Below are 19,942 nucleotides of genomic sequence, written 5' to 3'. Positions count from 1 at the left end.
AAGGGTGAGTGAGCTCCAGATCTGTATGACCGTTTCCTAGAATGTATCAAGGCGGGGGGGCATTTCCTAGAATGTACCAAAAGCTTTTGCCAAAGCAGAAGCTCATTTTCTTTTGCAAAGCTCATACTGCTTGCATGGCATGGCGTGCTCATGTCTTTTAAGACAGATAACATCTGTTATATACTCAGTGTTGGAAAGGAAAAGAGGTACCAGGTATGGCTTTACCCCCTTTATTCATATCTGTGCAGCATGCAGGAGGACAGGGACCTGAGGTGTGCCACTATAGGTAACTGCTATCGTAAAAATTCTCCAACATACAGTACTGGGGGAAGAGTACCAGCAGGATGAATGGATAACGAAGGGCATCTTGAAGAAAACCAGTTGTTTGAGAAGAGCTGTAAGTTTTCAGTACTACTGCTCTCACTTGCTCCCATGCAGCAGCTTGTTACCATCTCTCTGGTGATGGCTACCAGCCCCACAGCACAGCTGGTAGAGGAAATAGGACAGATGCTCTCTAAATGACTTCCCTGCAGTGTCCTAGGCCCACTGAAACCACCACCGCTACTTTTGGCAGTTTCAGATAAGCATACAGAAAAGAGGCTCCTCATTGATACAAGCGTGCATGAGCTCTGAGTGCGTGCTGACAAGGAGTGAGGGGAAGCAGTGGCATCAGCTGCCACAGCTATAAATTGTCACTGTCTGTCTGTATGTCTGTGCCTGTAGGACTCTTGTCAGGAAGCTGAGCTTATCTTAGCTTTTATAAGTTTTTATTTTATTGGTTTCTTCAGCATTTGAGAAATATTAAAAGAAGGAGAAAAAGTAGCTTTTCTCAAGCCTGTATCTAACTGGACCAACACTCTAAGGCTTATTAGAGCAAAAGCGGTATTTTGATGTAAAGTTAACTGTTTGAGAATGTTGATGTGATTTAGAAACAAAGTCTAAATTTGAAAATAACAGAATTGCTAACGTGAGAGAATGAGGATAAAGATTTTCAATACAGATCTGCACTTTGTTTCCACTTAGAAGAGAATAGATATCTGCATTATGTGGTGCTGTAATACAAATTTGAGTTATATTTTACAGGCAAATATAAAAAAGACTTCTTGTCTTTAAGATTTTATAATCACAGTTAGATGAAACGCATACCAAAAATAAAAAAAAACAGACATTAGTAGAATAAAATGAGCTTGTACAGGTGTGATGTTAATAATACGCTTCTAGGTATTCATGAGTGGTCTGTCTGTGGTTTTATCAAGCTATTATTTGCTTACTCCAATAGGAATAAATTCTTAAATAAAATTTTAAATAGTTCGTTAAAAAAGCTGACAAGAACAGAACTGCTATAGCATACAGAATTAAGTCCAGCTTCTCCAGTTAAAAATTATTTTTCTTGCTTCATTTTTCTGTAGTTGCATAGTGTCTTTTGTAATTAGAAACTCAATTTTGTCAACCTAAGTGGTATGAAATATAGGGTCTTACGCATTTTCTTTCCCCTAAGAAAGTAATTGTTAATTTAATGTTTCCGTACTGCTGTTCAGATATGACCCTTCCATGCTTGCAGGTAGGTGGAGGTCAACATGTGAGGAAGGAAGGAATTGCAAAGATGACAAATGTAACTATGTTTATTTGACTTCCAGTACAACCTCAATGCTGGAGAGGTACAGCTGTAATAAATAACATTTATTCTGACATCTGGCATAGCTTCTACCAGTAATTATCAGGCACTCTTTCATTTTCCTTTTCCATCATAACCTCATGGTGCAATTACCAAGTTGTGTTGGCAGGTGAAGGCATATTAATAAGACAGAAGACAAAAGAAAAAACACAGGGACCAGAAATAAAGTAGGGAAGGAAACTGACACATGACGGAAGGGCACGACAGCAGGAACCCAGGGCTTGCATCCTGGATACTCAACTGGTATTGAGCCTATTCCAGCAGGATGTGTTTAAGCCATTTGGTCTCTTTGCTGGCCCAATTTCAGTGTGCCCAAAGGGATCCCAGGTACACTGTATGAAGACGTGATGGGAAAGCTCAGCGAGAGGTCTTGCAATTTTCAGATGTTCTGGTTGTAGTCAGTCTGAATAGTAAGCTATTTGTGTTTAATCCTTTCTCAGACACCCAAACTGTGAATCGAGTCTTTGCTTGAGTTAATAACATCAGGCATATATATGTGCAGTATGGAATCTGACCATTCATAATGGTGCATATTTCCTGGAAAAAATAATGAGATCAGTCAAAATGATACAGCTAGGAAATTATAATGCTGAGTCCTGTGACAATTCTTTTTCAGTCCAACATCACTCCTTGATTTCCTGACACCCTGAGAAACAGAATCTTACTTACACTGCTATAAAGGGAGCACTAAGAGTTTTTACTGTGGACCCTGGATTTTTAAGCTTGCTCCACTGTGGTGTACTACAGACTTTATTTTTCAGGTAGATTTCCATTGGAAGATTTTGCAAGTACCGTCATTTGCGTTTCTCCCACGTCGCGTGAGCTTTCTTCCGGATGTGACCTGACGGCACTTGAAATTGATACACTCACTTGCCGCCTCAGTATTTTCATTACAGTTCTCTTGTATCCTTTGCATGCAAAGAAATAGATGAAAGGATCTAGGCAGCAGTTAAAATTCATCAGAAACACGGTATAATGGAGCGACTTCTGGAAAATTTTCTTTTCAGTGCACAAGGGTTCATTCTGAAGCTTCTTAATCATGTGTTGTATGATTGCAACATGATAAGGGGTAAAGCAGATGATGAACACTATAATTACAAATATGATTGTATTGATGGCTTTTTTGTTTATCCCCGATTTTTCAGTCAGTGGATTTTCCTTGGCCGTTTGAAAAAGTTTGCAGCTAATTTGAGAGTAACAAAACAGTATAATCCCCAGGGGAATAAGGTACCCTACTAAACAGGCAGCAAGAAGTATAAGTGGTAGGTGTGCTATTTTTTCAAAGTTTGGATATTCCATACATGTAGTCCTTTCTTTTTCTTCCTGTGACATGGATTGTATAAGTAATGGGAAAGTTTGACTAAATACAAGAAACCAGATAAAGACACAAATGCCCTTGGCATATTTAATCCTTCTGATCTTGTATCGGAAGGGGTGGACGACAGCGAAAAACCTGTCAATGCTCAAACATGTCATGAAGTTTACACCTGCGTAGGTGTTGATATAGAACAAGAGAGCGGTTATTCGACATAATGCTTCTCCAAATGGCCAGTGAAATCCCAGGGCGTAGTAGGCTATCCTCGTAGGCAAGGCGATACAGAACAGGAGATCAGAGAAGACGAGATTTGTTGAATAGAGGGTAGTGGAGTTGATCTTCTTTCTGTTTTTAAAAATGACGGTGAGAGCAATGGTGTTTCCAATCACCCCAAGTATTAAGATGAAGCTGTAGAAGACAGACAGTAGTATCCGTGCTGTGTCTTTGTGCTCATACAAGTCGCAGGTGGAACTGTTTGTCTGAGAAGCTGTGAAAGCGTCCATTTCTGTAACCACTGTTGTTCCAGGAAGCTCAGTAGCCCTAACATAGAAAAAAAAAAAAAACAAACAAAAACCAAAAGGGAACATTTTGTAATAAATGTAAACTTCTTCTGCATAACAACAGCTAACGTCTGTTGCAAAAATCAAGGTTGTAAAAAACTGAAATGAAACTTCATTATGGTGAAATACTTTTCAAGCCCTATTCCAAAAACAAACAAACAAAAAGATGGTTCTTTTTGGCTTTTCTGTTTTATTCCCAATTCCTTCTCTCCTGGAAAAAATCAGGGGGCAAAATAATAAACCAGGAATGTAATGTATTTGGAAAGTGAAATTTCTAGATGGTCAGGAGGTGGGAGACTGTTTAAAGCAATCTGAGGGGAAAAAGGAGTCTGCAGAAACCACATGATAAAGGATCGATCATATGAAGGCCCCAAGGGTCAGACAAGCAGACAAAATCTTTTAAATGTGTTTCAGTAATTTTTAGGGAGTTTTTGTGTCTTAATAATTCACGTTGTGATGGTTTAACTTGTTTAGAGAAACTAAATTTTTTCAGCATTCTTATCATATTGGCATTATAATAATTCAGCTTGTTTAATACTAGTTTTAAGAATTGGCTTTTGGAATCTAATTCAAATATTGTTGCATACATGAATTTTTAAGACTGTTACTTCAGTCGCTCTTTAGTGGTGCTGCAAAAGAGAGAGAACCCAGCTGAAATATTTTACACGTTGTCAATTTAGTAGATTTCAGAAATTGTTTAACCTGCACAGTCAGAAGTAGCATGGAAGAGCTGCAAAGTGGCAGTGATTTGGGGGACTGAAAAGTGTAAAAAATGACCAGCAGAATTTCAGAAACGGAAGGGACCCCCTCCTGTTGATACTGCTTCCAGTGCAAAATATTTCTTAGATGTGTTGTTACCTGAGAGTTGCATAGCGTAAGCATAAATGTCAGAAAGGATGGGGCACCTCACATTACTCCTCGAGCAGCTGTTCTGCAAAATGGTGCCTCTCAGAGGCACCACTTATGGATCAAAACAGCAGTCAAAACAAGATTGCTTCTGCTTTAATGCAGAATACTATCTGGAGATAAAAGCTGTTGTCACCTGAGTTTTAAGTCCATCTGGTACCTTTAATTCAAACGTCTAGGCTGTTTCTGAGGATCTGCCTTTCAACACACAATATTTACAAGCAACAGTAGCCTGTGGTACCTCAAAAAAGTCTCTGGAAAAATACCTCTCAGTTTTAAGGGGTTTAAGCTACACATTTTAAAAAGTATTCATTATGCTTTTATTAACTTGTGAAAGCATTAAAAGGTTAGTATCTTCTTTCATGTTTTAAGGAGATTGTCCTACTTATTTCAAGTTGTTCACAATTAATGTACCTGCAACACATACTGTATTATAAGCCAGTCTGATCACACTTCTGGCTAGGTTAGCAGGGGTGCATGAGGGTCTCTGTAAACAGTAAACCCGTGCATAGTGGATGATCTGTATTAAAATACATTAATGAGTTATGTCACGTATGTTTAAGGAAGAAATTTAGCATCCAGATAGTATATTAAGTCTATATTTGCTGTGTTGCACAGGCAGTAGGAAAGACAGGTGAGTGATTTCTGACTGATAGATGCACAATGTTCTGATTCTTAGATGCCTGTGAAGTGTGTACCGTGTGTCAAGACATGGGAATACTGCATTCAGGGTTGGAAGTCAAATCTGAAGTGGGAGTTCTGTGGTTTGAATAAGGGAATTAAACTGGTAAATAGCAACTCCAGCTGTAGTGCAGATTTAAGAATGTCTGTAATGTTATGTTAGTTAATTCCGCATCATTCACAGTATCTTGGTGCTAGTGTGTTTGATGATTGATTAATACAGTAGTTGCAACCCTGAGGATGGTTCTGGTGTACTTTCCTCCTGTTTTGTCTTTTCCCTTATAGAAGCGTGTAGGATGGCTCTTGTTTTACGTAAGTGTAACAGACTGCTTTTTGCAGAAAATGGTGTGGGTTTGTGTAGGCACCTGGATAAAAGTCATTGAAGTATTTTGTTTTGTTTTTCTTATTGCAATGCTTCTGATTACTTGTTCACACTCCCAGCATGACATCTATCTTCTACTCACCTCTTCCTTGACATTTAGGTAAAATCATTTCTTAAACATATGTAAGGAAGAATAATTTAAGATTTGTGATAAACAGTTCTACTGCAGTAACTAGCTACAGCATATTAACTGCATAATTTTATTTTCACTGTAAAGGTGTAATAGTTTTGGTTCATAAATAAAGTGCGTAATTGTCATGTCCATTCATTTGCCTTTCTATAAGTGTTTGTACAATGTAGAATATTTATTAGACAAACACGTTTAACTATGGTTTAGGAAAAATTCTGTAATTTCAATGATTTTTTTTTTTATATCAAGAGTAGAATTTCATAAAATGCATGTTACCTAACTTTGTGCTATGAAGTCCGATCTTTAAGGTAATAAATTAATCTAGAACTTGTTGTTGCTCAGAATAGGACGTTCACCCTCGCATAAAACCATGGGTGTATGGAGAAGGAGTCCTAGCTGAGAGAGACCTTGTGTCTATCCGTGGTGCTAGCGTGGGTATACGTGGGGAGCAGCTCCATGGCAGGACAAACCGGCCGCAAACAGATGAGAAGCAAGCTGGAGGAGCACAGCTCATGGGCCTCCCAGGGCAGTGTGCACGTCAGCTAAGCTGTGCTCCTTGGCAGAGGATGTCAGCAGGCTCTTCTGCCTGCCGTGGGAGTCAGCCCTGGGTGGGGAAAGTGTTCTTTTTGATCCTCCGTCATCCCCAGAATGTTTTGACTGTTAATGTAGGGTGCGTATTTTATAATACTTCAGATCAGCACTGGTATTTTCTCTATATGTAGGTATGTATGGGCATTTTTGAGCAGTTACCATGGTGTCTAGGTGCTATATTACCTGAATAGATTTCTTTTTTTAAAAAAAAAAAAATCTCTCGAGATACTGTATATGGTTTGGGGCCCAAACAGATGATAACATTCCTACTATCTGACAACTTAATGTACATCACCTGAGCTATAGTAACTTCTTTGTACATCTGAGCTCTTGTTGTTGTTGGGTGAAAGCCATTCACCTCAGCAGGTATTTCACCTTTTCTTGTCAATCTTGAACAGGGCTGCATTTAAAAAAAATACTTTCTTCCTAAAAGTTGTCTACACTACTAAGTAAAACAAGACTTTTTTGGAGTCCTGTTCCTTGTGTCAGGTTGCTGTTTATTTCTTGTCAGCAATTCTCAGCGATCAACTTATTACACTTACAGAGCATGTGCCATCCTTCACAGAATGTACCTGAAAAAAACAACAGCAGGCCCATTTTGTGTACTTTTCGTGTGTTTTGTGTTCTTGGAGCAAAAATGGAGAATGTTACCTCCTTACTGGTGCAAACCTCAGACTAGCTGGACTTGATTCTTACTGATTTTAATGAGTTGTGTGCCTGAATGCCTTATGAGAACATGGCCATTTCATGTCATGAATCCAGATGCACCACTGAAGCTACCCTCTAGGATCACTACCAGAATGTTTGCTCTTCTAGGTTGTTGGATTGAACCCAGTGGCCTCCTGAGTTTATTAACAATAGTATTTTGAAGTATATGTATAAAAAAAAGATGACGTTAATTTCCTTATCAATTTAATAATTTTGGAAAACATTGCCACAATTTTTTGGCATAGAGGTACATGCAAACTTTTAAGGCATAAAGTATTTAAAATTCCTGTCTTAATATTGGTATTGTAAAGAAGATTGTTCAGGTTTTTACTTTCCTAAGTCTGCAGATACACAATGCTCAATAACACAGACCTGTAAAGTTGTAGTGCAAAGAGACCACTTGCTCGTTTAATGTGACCACCTGTATAATCCAGGTTATGTTATTATTTTAGTTATTTGTGTATGGATTCCACTAACTTTTCATTTAAAGCATCTTTTCCAAAATGCTGTTTGGTCTTGATTTGGAGAACTGAAGAGAAAGTGAATTAGCCACTTGTACTGTAGTTTTTGGTCAGTCAGTCTCCCTGTTAAAAATGTGTGTGTGTCTTATTTAAATGTCTCTCAAATTAATTTGTGGTTGCTGTTTTCGTTAAGCCTTTCCCCTTTATACAATCTCATGGTTTTGGCAATACAAGGTGTACTTCTCAAATGTCTCACCACAAGGCAAAATAGTCCCATGACGTCTGTTTTAACCCCAGCTTAGTCCCACACGGGGGATGGGGTTCCAGATACCTCTCGGTATCGGTGTACCTGGAAGTGTACTCACCACTACATCCCTGCTTTTTCTGCTCGGGTATCCAAGACAGAGTTGTGTAGCGTTGCACTGAGAGCCTGTGAAGTTAGCTCACTGTGACCCCGGAGTACTTCTCAAATTCACTGTGTCCTAGGATATCTCCAGTGTAGGGGCATGGCCATTGCTCTCTGCTTCTACCTGGGAGGACCTTACACCTGGGGGAGTTTAAAATTAATTTTAATATTACGCCCAGGCTTGCAACCAGCGCAGGTTGTTCTTTATTGCTCTCTCACTTGCCATTTTCAAGTCTTAGAATTTTATTTGCTTTCTGACCACCAATGGAAAAAAAGTTTTTCTTTAGCCAATTACTTCATGAGATTTGTTAGCTAGCCAGCTTTTAGTCTGTTCTGGGTGCTTTCTTGATGTTTGATAGCAATAGTATCCACTCGGGGGAAAAAAAAATCAGAGTACTGTGTCAAGCTGCTTACAAAATCTAGCATGTCTGAAATCTGTGCAGGTGCCTTTCTAAGCCGATTTTGTAATCTCATCAAAGAAGGAAAATAAGTTGGTTTAGGACATTCATTTTCCGTAAAAACTTTTGCTTGGCATTATTCATTTGGTTTACATTTATACTGCAGTACGCAAGAGCCCAGCTCAGAGTAGAGTCCCCACTGCAAAAGGTGTTTGATGAACGGAGTGGTGTCTCCAGTCTGGAAGTACTACGTAATCCAAAGCCCTGGTTCACAGAGATGTTAATGTATAATGAGCTTTATATGTAGTATCGTAACGTTTACATACATTTAACTATTAACAAGCACAGATTTAAGTTGTGAGCCAGCACTTGCAGTGTTGCAACCTTAGATTGCATTGGTTTGGATTATGTGCAAGCAGTCATACAAAGCTCTCTCTGTATGCTAAATGAGTTTTCTTCTTGTTCTCATCTCCTGCTTTTGCTGAAGGAGCACCATCTGTCTTTTCAGCAGAACAGGGAACATGTAGAAGGCTTTAACTGTGTATTGTAATCTAATGTGTGATTTGTCTGTCTCTCCATAATTTTCATTCTTTGGAGATGAATCCCCGGTCCGTCTGGCCGGTAGCTAATCTAAGAGGAATACTAATTAAATTCTTGGAAAGGCCCAGCAGATCATTAGAAAGATCTCTCCTGACTCTATACATAGTATGGTTTAGTCACTCTGAGATGGACAATATTTCTTTAACAAACAGTATTGGGGAACAATGTTGTTTATGTATGCATGAAGAGTAAAATGATTTAAAAGGAATGGTTGGGAAAGAGACTTCTCTTTCCCTGCAATGCCTGACCTGAAGATTTACTGAGCTTACAGTCCTTTATAGGTGTAAGCTGTGTAAGTCTGACAGAGTTTAAGAGCAGTAGAAGATGGGAAATATGCAGTGCTGTGGTTATGTAGGTTTAATTTTTTCCTTAATCTCTAAAATTAATTGTTTTCTGCTGACCAGTCGTATTTACTGTTTGAATTTCTAATTTACCATACAAGTGACTTCATTCTAGAGTGTTTTCTCTGAGAAAAAGGCTTGATTCAACTAAGTTACGTATGTTAAAAAGTGTGCATATTAAGTTGCACAGTAGAATGCTTTGTTAGTATAGAAAGAACATATACCTAAGGTACACATATCTAGGTGTATGTATTGGCAGCTTGGGAACTACACGTGGTTTAATAAAAGCTGAGGCAAGAGACAGGCGTGTCCTAAAGTTTTCTGTTTTTCTAACACTTTTAACACTTGTATGCTTCTAGTGCATTATGTTAATTTACCTTTTTTCAAAAGCTGTTGAGTTTTCTGTCCTAAATGACAATGAGTAGGCCTAATGACCTGAAGACTGAATCCTCAGGTCACAACCCACAGCTAGTTTTGGTGAGAGAGTTTCCAGGCTAGTGCTTTTATTCTTCCTTGGTATAGACCCAAATTTGTTGGAGTACTAAAGCCAAATTTGTCAACCACACATCAGAGAATCCCAAGTATGCGTTCCATGAATGAAATTGTCTTAATGATGGCTAAGAAGAATTATAATATTCTTTAAGTGCTTAACAGAATTTGCAGATGCACACACTGTAGGATCCTTATGGTCCTGCTTTTATCTATTGCTATAGATTTTGCAAAGTTGTATGACAGTTATATTTGGTGCTCAAAAATAATAGAAGCTACACTAAGCGAAATGGAAATAAAGAAGTTGAGTTGAAATGCTGCATAACTAGTTAAAGAAAAAGTGGAAGTAATTTGAAGTGTACATGTCTCGCTCTTATCTGTTGGATCTCTCTTTCCAAATGTGATCCATCCTATGAAAAGCGTAAGAACTATCTAACATAAATCATCTCTGCCAAAGATGCATGTTAACGTGCAGAGCCGTGCTGATGCTGAGATTATTAACCTCCCTTCAGTTTACTTGCCTAAGTACACTAAACGTAAAAAGGAGAGAGCCTAAAATATAGCAAATAAACAAGATAAAAACCTGAGCCACTGACAATTACATTCCTGCAAGCAGAAGAAAAAAGGGCCAAATAACAATTTGTATTTTAGTACTAGAAAACATGCACACCTTTTATGTGTTTTGGGTTTTGGTTTTTGGTTTTTTTTTTTCTGGATGATATGGAACCTGTACAGGTACAGTCTTTAATTTTAGGGATTACAACCTCAGAACTCTAGCTTAAATGTATTATTCATTACATGTATATATAATCCTCAGTCTTTCTAACAGAAAGGGATGAGATTTGAGCTCTTAAGGACTAATTGCCAGGTAAGTTTTCCCTTGTCTCTTCAGGAGGAGCCATGAAAATTTTAGACAGACCTCTTGTATTCTGTGCTCAAAGGCATGCATGCCGTCTCTATTTTTTAAGATAAATGATAGTTGAGTTATTGTCTGTTGAACAGTCTGTCTTGTTTTGCCAGTATAACAGGAAAATAGATCCTTTTTAATTGGGAAGATGTATAAAAATCATATCACTTGTAATATTTCTTTAGCTTTGTGGCATGAAGATCAGTAATAAGGAGAAAGATGTTTGGTGATTGCGATTCAGAAGAAGAATTCCTTTTAAAAACTTAGAAGGAAATGCGTGTCAGAAAGTAAAAGAGGAATTAGCTCATAAAACTTGGAATTCTTAAAATATTCTGTTGCAATATTTAGACGTGAGAAGAGTGACTGAGGAGTTCTTGAGCTGGTGATAAAGGCTGTTTGATAGGCAAGGAGAGCATGTGATAGGGCGAGCTCTGCATTCACAACCATAGTACGGATTTGTTTTAAGGCTCTCTCCTACTGTTGAAGTATTCCACGAGGTTCGGTGAACGACTTAAGAACTGCAATGCTTCTCTTACTACTTGTACAGTAGTTATTTCTGCATTAGTATAATTTAAATTACTACTGCTGAAAAAATTGTCTAAGCTAATGCAGTATCAAATGTTTCCCCATGATTGTCAAAAGGCTGTATTATAAGAAAAGGCTTGAAATAACTTGTTGATGCTGTGGATCAACAGGTCCTTTAAATAAAAACTAACTGGCAGCATATTAATATGTGAACATGAAATATCACAGAATTTCTTCCACGAGCCTTGTCTCTCCCATCCAGAGATCATTTATCCTTCCTACCGCATGAAAATATTCAGTATAATGCAAAAAAAGAAATAATCTTTCTGGAATTGTTTGCCGTTTTTCAGTGAAAACAAAAATGTAAGAAGTTAATTCTTTTCTGTACTTACATATCAGTAGCTTCTAGGATCCTCTGAGCAGTTAAGGGCATTAGCAGGATGGCTTGACTGCGAACGTTTACCCTCGCACATTGTTTTCAAGAGTGATTACGTGAGTCTTTTGTGGGAGGGGTAGGGTTTTTCAAGTGCTTAAAAAAAACCTTGTTTGTACGCTGGTCTTGATTTGCTGTCTACTGTTTTATGGGATGTGAAAGCATCTATTTTTAATCCATTTACAATTAGTCTGTTCAAAGAGAGTAATTAGAAACAATCCTCCCACCTCCCCCCCACAAAGTTACGCATTAGTGACATTCACAGAAGGGACTTTACCCAGAGGTTTACTTGACTAGTTGTTGACCAGCTGAAATCCCTGAGTGAAAAACTTTGTTTATATGCCATTTGCATTTAAAAATAAATTTAGTTTGTGGCAAAGAGCTGTATTATCAGTACACGCTTTAAAACTGCTTCGTTCTGATCAGATCTGACACAGCACAAGAAAACCTCAGAAATGAGGCATACTGAGATGCTGTGTAAAAACAGACATTTCGACAGCCCGTGTACATTCCCAGCACTGTTTTAGTATCGTAATGATGAGGCTTTACAGAAATGCCCTTTGAAAATATATGAGGGAGTTGAAGAACTCTGGTGGTTTGAGAGATTAATGAGGATGTGTGCCTTTGTAAGCTGTTTATTGCATTTTGAGCAAGGATAATAGTAATAATAATAATTAATAATAATAATCATGTAAGGTAAATACATTAAAGAGAAAAAGCTTCTAAAACACAAATCTGATTCCCCTAAAATGATACTGATAAGAATGGGTGGCTAGGGAATAGGAAAGGAATGGGATGTCAAATTGTGAGGTAACCCATTGTTACCTGGAATAATCTTGTTTCTGGGTAAAGAACGTTGATCTGAGAGTTAAATCGTGTGTTTGTCAAGAGGGTTTTGGAGATCAGAGATAGATGGAAAATCCTGTCGTTTGCTGTTAGAGGCTGTGGTTGAGAGTTACCTGGGATTTTCCCCAGAAATTCATACTGGTCGTTCATGACTGCGAAGGACTGTTTATCTTTAAAGTGGCCTCATTCAGTGGCCTGATTTTAAAGAACCAGCAAGTAGGCACGATGATGCTATTTTTGGCGGGTCCAACCCATGCGGAGGGTGGAATGCCTCTTTGGAAACGTTAGGGCTGTGTTCACAGCACAAGCGTTTGCTGACATTGCAGCGTTAGAGGTGTGCAGAGATAGGATCTCGACTAACACATCCATCTCATCAGAAGGCCTAAAGTAAATGCAGATCTAACAACAAAGTTAAACTTTACTAAATGTACCTTGTCTTGTGGGAAGTGTTTTTGCTATAGCAGAATGAAGCAGAGCCTTTTGGGCTACTTTAGTGACTACTTGGAGCATTTAGCTGGCACTATACACTGATATTTCTGGTGCTGAACTCCCAGGGCAGACATGGCTTGATTCCCCTGAGATGCTAGGGAGCTGAAGGGCTCAATCTAGGGCTTTCAGCCTCTCAGGTTTTATGGGGCATTTATCTTCTAACACCAGATTCAGAAAGTCTTAGGTTCTCTTATTCTGGATTATTTCCTTTCTTGTTTTTGAATTCTTTTTTAATTATTCAGCTTCATCACAGAATAGACTCTCTTTAAATGAAGTAATGAGAATTAAAGACTGTTTAAAGGGAAATTGCACAGCAAACTTGCTTCATATATACACAAAGTAATACTGCAATGTGGTTGCCTCTCCAGCAGCAAAAATATGTAGCAGAAATGGGAAATTTTGTCATACACAGGCATGTAGTAGTCTTTGCTCAAGAGCTGACATTATTACCACAACTTCATACTAAAGGAAATGTTTCTTTCAAAATAGTCTTACCATTATAAAATAATGCCAATATGTGTTTCCTGCTCCAATCCAATAAAATATTGCCTTCCTTTGATTAAGATCCATTACTAGGTTGTACCCTTTGAGTCACACCGATGTATTAGCTACCAATGCAGCCTAGCATAATGTGATGTTAATTGCTTGAGCTAAATGGTACAGGTTACATTCTTTCACTCACGATTTATCATTCTAGCTATTTGTTTTCTGTTCTTATACCGCTGCTGTTTCTCCAATATCTGTTTGACTGTCCCAGGATTTGAACATTTAAATCAAGAAATGGCGTGTATCAAAAAGTGTGATATATGTGTGGGTTTACCATTTGTGTGCAAAAACTTACTGTTTTGCTTTTGGCGTGCAAGGAGAGTAACACGTAAATTAATATACTAATTTGTTACTTTTGGAGATGGTAACATCAAAGCAGTGCAGTTAATATTTTGACCAGTATGTTATGATGCCTGTGATGATTCATTTTCTGTCTGCTTACTTAGTCCCTACTCTATTTGAGCAGTTTACAAATGGTACTGGATTTAGCTTTACAATTCCATATCTAGAGAGCTACTACCCAAGCTAAGAAATGACTTCTGAATTACACAGGGTGTTTATGGATCAACCAGAAGATGGATCCAACCAGCCTGTTTCTTAACTGCAGAACTGCCTTCCCTTCCAAAACTAACTCCTTTTGTTTTCTGGGAGACAGGTCAGCTGTCTAGAACTAACCTGTAGCTAAATCCTGCCCCCCCCCCCCTTTTTTTTTTTGTGGACAAACGTGGTTTCTCAAGTGACTTGAGTTAGAGGAACAGTAAATGATGACTCACCAGTGAGCCATGGTAACTCTGCAGAGGCCAAATAAAATGTGTTACGTTAATATAGATGAAGAAGAAGAAGAAATTAAGCACCCAAGCGTAGATGAACTTGGGACACTAAAAATTTCAATACAGCCTTTGAACTGTACCTCCTCAACAAAATACTGCACCATCTAAATCCCTTCAATGTTTCCTTGTGCCTCCATATGTCTTCTGCCTGTCTCCAGTGTCTGTGCCAGACTTAGCTGGGCATGGGATTTACTGGGAGCCCCTGCCTTTTAGAAAGGTGCAAGCTCCTCTCTCTTGCTGAACTCAAACTCCTGTTTGGTTAGTAGGATCAGTAATGAAAGCAAAGCTACCTGGTAAGCCCTCACTTGCTGCAGACATCTGATACAGAGCAGCAACTGTCAGTAGGTAAGCATGGATAACTTAACTCTGTAACACCTAGTTGACATTAATAACTTATCAGTTAAGGATAAACAGTTGTTCTGTGATAGTCTCCTCAGTTGTGGCACGGGGTTTGGCCAGCTATTCCTATACCGCTCCTTTGGTTTCATCTGTATCTCCCTGCTCCGGCCTTCACATGAATGGCAGCATGCTAATCATATATTAAATAAAGGACAGGGGCCTTGATTAAAAAGAAAAAAATCAAAAATTATCTTCATAGTGCTATAAGCTGAATAATTCTTTGATGGTCTGCAGTAATTGCTTGTCTGAGGGCAGTATATTGTGAATGCCTAAGTGAAGAAATTTTATGTTGTATACTGCAGCAGGCTGGTAAATAGAAATGGCCAGGTACCGTAAGTCAGCTTTGCACAACAAAGGTTTAGGGGAGATAGGATTAACTGATCTTTTTAGAAAAAGCTAAAGAATAATGATTACATATGTTAGCATCCTATTAAAGATGAATAAAACTGAAATTGGAAGAAAGATTCTAGCCAGCAGAAGAGGAAAGGTCTAGATTAGCTCACCAATGGGAAGGGAAAGGAACTTGAAACTGGTTTACCATGGGGCTGAGCAGTTTATGGAATAAATTGTTGGATAGTCTTGGCATTAAAAACTAAAGCTTTTTTTAGGAGAGGTAGGTGTCTGACTACTGTCTTCACGAGGGAATTGTAAAGTGGTTGGTTGGTTGGTCTCATATTTTGATGAACCCAAAGTTGCAGTGATTCTGCTGAGATACCCGTGGACAGGAGGAACCTTTCTTTTCCCCTCAAGATGCACAACTTCAAGTTTTGTCTTGTTTTTTTTTTTTTCCGTTTTCTTCCTGCGTTCCTGTGAACTATTGGCAGTTAGATACATGAGTATTGGGTAACTAATGCTTTTGGTGGTATTGAGAGGCCTCGGGCACTGGGGTGTCCTGCTCACATGTAGCAAAAGGGTTGGGTGCAATAGATGGTTCCTTTGAGTCCTGGGCTCCATCAGGCAGAGGATCCCAGCTATTGAGGGTGGTCATATTCCAGAGAGTTACCTAATTTTCGGGAATGTTATTGAGAATGTTTAACATTTTCAGAATAAAGACTGGCACCTTAAGTGTAGTATGGCAGTGTCTGGACAGCCTGTAGGAACGCAGAGCACTGAAGTAACGTAGTAACCTGAACTACAAGCACACTGTTTACATGCTCTGTATTATCTGCGGCTGCTTTTATAGCTGATATTTTTAGTCCCCCCCAAAATATGTGGTTGTGAATTTGTCGGGTTAATGTTTTTATGAAGAACTTAAATAAAGAAGAATACAGCACCGCAGTTAGTAAGTGTGGTGAGTCATTCTGAATAAAATAACAGGTTATTTCTGCAAGTTTAATCCCACAGAACTTTCATTGACAGCAGCAGATATTTTTGCAGAAGTAACATTTAGCTTTTTACCTATTTGTTCATACATTTTAGAACCATTTTTTCTGTGTTTTGTGCTTATATTTACTAATGTTAAAATGTTTTATTTTAATCTGCATTTAATATTCACCCTTTTAAACTTGAAGTAGCGTGTTTCTCTTATGAGAAGTACTTGCCCCTGGTTCGTTCTTCTTTGCCAGTAGTTTCTACATCTCTGGTTTATTTTTTTCAAGGTTATTGTTTCTTCAAGTTGTTTTTTTCTCTGTGCAAAACCAATCTCGTCACTTCATACGATGTAGAATGTTCCCACCTGGTCTGCTGTGTTTCTTTTTCACTGCAAATGTGGAAATTTAACATGCTCTTCGAAATGAAGATATAATTGTTGTAGAGCCTGCTATTATGGCACACCTTTGGGATAGATATGGTGTCCGTATAGAGTGTTCAAACTCTAGAATTTAATCTTTCAGGTTTTAGAGCTTTCTGGTTTGTTTGAAAATTTTCCTTTCTAACCCACATGACTGAAATTAACTTCCTAAACATGAAGTGGGTGTAAACTCAGTTTAAAGTCAGCATGTATTTGTGTCTGTGGCCCTTCTTTGCATACAGACATCTCAAGTTTCTAGTAGAAGTTAATCATGGCACTTGAAAGGGTGTTCCTGATATTCTGGTAGTATAATGAACAAAGGGCTGAGAGGAAGGTCTCTGGAAAAGGACACAAAACAGAGGAAAGGAGAGGAAAGGAGATTAAAAGGGGGAAAGCAAAAATAAGAGGAAAAGAGAAAAGTGAAGGAAAAGAGAGAATTGAAGTAGTCCTTCGATAAGAGTATGTTTTCCACTTGCAGATGTTGAATCTGACTATATGTTACCAAACAATTAATTAACATAATTAAAAGAGTTAAGAACCAGTCCTTTTATTTACAGTACATGGATGGATGTTTGTACCTGTCCAGTGAAATACAGGAACAGAAATCCCTCCGGTGATTATAAGCTTCAGGAACAAGGCTTTGATTATTCACAGAATAAAAGAGTAGCTTAGGTTTGACAGGACCTCTGGCAGTCATCTAGTTCAACTCTGGGTTCAAAGCATGTCCAACAAGAACAGGTTACTTAGGATTGTGTGTCCAGGCTGTATCTCTGAGGATGTAGATTCTGGCTCCGGGCAACCTGGTACAGTACTGGACCATCATTACCCCCAGCTGGACTTGCTCCAGTATATCAGTGCCTTTCTTGAAGCGTGGAGCCCAAAAGGGGACACAGTGATTGGGGTTCAGGCTCAGAAGTGCTGAACCATCTCTTCTCTTGGCCTGGTGACTCCACTCTTGATAATGCAGCCCTGTATGCAATTGGCCTTTCCTGCAAGGGCGAACTGCTGATTAACATTCAAAGGATTCTTCAGCTCCTTGTTTGCAAATCTGTTTTCTAGCCAGTCTATACCATTGCACAAGGTTATTCCAGCCCAGGTGGAAGCCTCCGCGGTTGCTTTTGTTGAACTCCGTAAGGTTCCTGTCAGCCCATTTTTCCAGCCCGTCAAGGAGTATCTGAATGCGGTCCTGCCCTCCAAAGTATTGACTGCTCACTCCTGTCTGATGTCATGCACCAACTGGCTGAGAGTGCGCTCTGTCCCATCATCCAGGTCGTTAATAAAGACAATGAATAGCGCTGGCCCCAGTACTGGTCCCTGAGGGAAGCTACCAGTAACTGGCTGCTCTTTGGACTTTGTACTCCTGGTCAGAACCCTTTGAGTCCAGCAGTGCAGACCGTTTCCCTCAAGGCTGCTTATCCAGTCCACATCTCCCCAGGTTTTCTTCAAGGACACAAGAGGAGACTGAGTCAAAGGCCGTCCTGGAGTCAGAGCATACAACATTCGCTGCCTTCCCCTTTCTTGTCCACAGTGCCAGAGTGACCCTTGGTAAATCCACTGGGGCTATTGGCGATCACCTTGTCTGTCACGTGGCTGGAAATGGCTTCTAGGAGATTTGCTCTATAACTTTCCCAGGGACAGAGGTGAGGCTTGTAGCTGCCTGAATCTTCTTCTTGCCCTCCTTGAAGATGGGTGTGACATTTGCATTTTTCTGGTCATCAGGAACCTGCCCTGATCACCACAGTGTTTCAGTGGTAGTAACATCAGCCATCTCCCTCAGCACCCTGAGGCACATCCCATCTGATCCTCTTGACTCCTGTATGGCCTGGTGGGTTCAAGAGCTTCCTAAGCATCTCCCTTTACAGCAGGTGTTGCTCCAGCCCTGCAGGAGGCTCAGGGACCTGGGAGGCCTGAGGACAAAACTAAGCAGAGAACTGAGGCAGAAAAGGCATCGAGTACCTTGGCTTTTTTCATGTCCTTTGTCACTAGGTCCCTTTTTCCACCAGGCAGTTGGTCCCCACTTTCCTTAGCCATCCTTTTGTTGTCCCTTACTATGTCAGTCATATTCTAGTACTGTTACGTAGATAACTTCTCTGGCAGACCCACTGTAGATAAGCAGCATCTCCATATAGATATTCCTAAACAAGGCATGAATAATGTATAGAAAATTCTGAAGGCAATGGAGAAGATTAATTGAAATTTTCAAAGTAACAGTACAGAATTATATCATGAAAGTTGAGGGTGAAAGTTTAAAATTAATCAGAATAAATTTTCACACAGTGGAGTCACCTGTACAAATGAGTTTCACAAAATATTTGGAAAGGCACTAGTTTTGACATTTTTGAAAAAGATACCTGAGTGGATATTTGTGTAATACCTATTTACACTAGATGTGAACTCTGTCTAAAAAAACAAAAACTGATGCCTACAAGCTTACTGTTTTAGGAGAAAAGGTCCATCACTAGGTTTCCTCTAGCTCCTCGAGACTGTCAGGTACTGAGCAGTGTCAGGCACTGGACTTTGAATTACACGGGTCACTACCCTGGACTGGGGTGGTGCTTTCTATGGTATCTGTTGACATTAATGATGAATATTAACATTTAAGGAACCTTTCAACATTCTCTAATCTCTTCTTAAAACACACTTGCAGTCACGGGAAATTCCTTTTTGTACTTTCCCATCTTATGATTGAGTGCACTCTTGCATGTGAAATCTCTGTGTCTGAGTCACTGTTTATCACAGGAGGAATAAAACCTGAAAAGCATGCCACAGTTTTGGTACTCCCTCAGGTCATTTGGTAGGAGTAGAAAGAAATAATTTAAAATTACTTTTCTAAGAAGGAAAATATCTTTTTTCTTTCTTTTTCTTCTCTCTTCACTTATAAAATCTGATTTACTTCAGTGAGTATAGTCTACAATGGAAGAATGTCTGATGAAGAATTATTTTTGTATGTGGCACTCTTATAGCTGTGCCTATCAACTCCTACAACTTCAATAATTTTAATTTATTTTAAGAATGTGTTGTGTGTGTTTATACAGGTGTTTTTTGTTTATGTAAGAAGGGTTATATGCAAAATTGAACATTTTTCAGTAGTTCCTGAGTTAGCATTCAAGTGCATCTGACTGTGTGTTAAACGGATGGTACTAAAAATGTTTCTATAACTAAACTGTATTTAAGTCCTCAGAGGGGAAGCTTTTGAACAAGCTGAACTTCAAATATAACAAACAGAATGATAACGAAATGCTCTTAAGCCACAGCCCGTTAAATGAGTAAAAATAATATTTGAAGGGTGTTTTTTCATAGCTGTGGGTGTTGCATTTGGCAGTTATTCAGGAAATGTAAGTTTTAATATTCAGACCACCATTTCACATAGTGTTACTCCTATCAGTAGTTCCTCCAGAAGAGAAATGTATTTTTGAGTGAAAACTTCAAGTTATTTAGGTCCTGGTTTGTGCTGTTTGCAGAATTCCCGCTGGGTATAATAAGATCCCTTTCATGTAAAGGCCTGTGGAAACTGCAACTCTTGAAAGTTTTGATAAGCTGGTGAGCAGTGAAAAATTACCCCGTGCAGCATCCCGCGCCTGTCGGACCCAAGACA

The 19,942-nt window shown here is 39.0% G+C and overlaps 2 protein-coding genes across 3 annotated transcripts in view; one reads left to right on the top strand and one right to left on the bottom strand.

Moving 5' to 3' along the window:
- Positions 1 to 19,942, top strand: part of UBAC2 (UBA domain containing 2) — a 102,646-nt gene that overhangs the window by 48,113 nt on the left and 34,591 nt on the right. The window lies entirely within an intron of this gene.
- LOC104022959 (G protein-coupled receptor 183) lies at positions 1,607 to 11,543 on the bottom strand. Of its 2 annotated transcripts, XM_087757334.1 has the most exons (3): positions 11,468 to 11,543; positions 7,775 to 7,956; positions 1,607 to 3,530 (listed from the first exon to the last, which is right to left on the bottom strand). In XM_087757334.1, exon 3 carries the CDS (start codon positions 3,491 to 3,493, stop codon positions 2,426 to 2,428), a length of 1,068 nt encoding a protein of 355 aa, XP_087613460.1. In that variant the 5' UTR covers positions 3,494 to 3,530; positions 7,775 to 7,956; positions 11,468 to 11,543; the 3' UTR covers positions 1,607 to 2,425. The 2 variants fall into 2 exon arrangements, with proteins under 2 accessions (XP_087613460.1, XP_009475006.2); XM_009476731.2 differs by lacking the exon at positions 7,775 to 7,956 and having other exon boundaries at positions 11,468 to 11,539.

Source organism: Nipponia nippon, unplaced genomic scaffold, assembly GCF_047370975.1.
Source record: "Nipponia nippon isolate SJK-2023a ecotype South Korea unplaced genomic scaffold, ASM4737097v1 scaffold_2, whole genome shotgun sequence".
Taxonomy (NCBI): Eukaryota; Metazoa; Chordata; class Aves; order Pelecaniformes; family Threskiornithidae; genus Nipponia; species Nipponia nippon.
This window is presented reverse-complemented; position numbering and strand designations above follow the sequence as displayed.

Excerpts from the sequence above, each read along its gene's own strand:
- LOC104022959 (XM_009476731.2), bottom strand. The coding sequence starts at position 11,508 with ATGCCCTTAACTGCTCAGAGGATCCTAGAAGCTACTGATAT. Across the intron at positions 3,531-11,467 it reads ATCCTAGAAGCTACTGATAT|GGCTACTGAGCTTCCTGGAA; the intron begins GTAAGTACAGAA and ends TTTCTATGTTAG.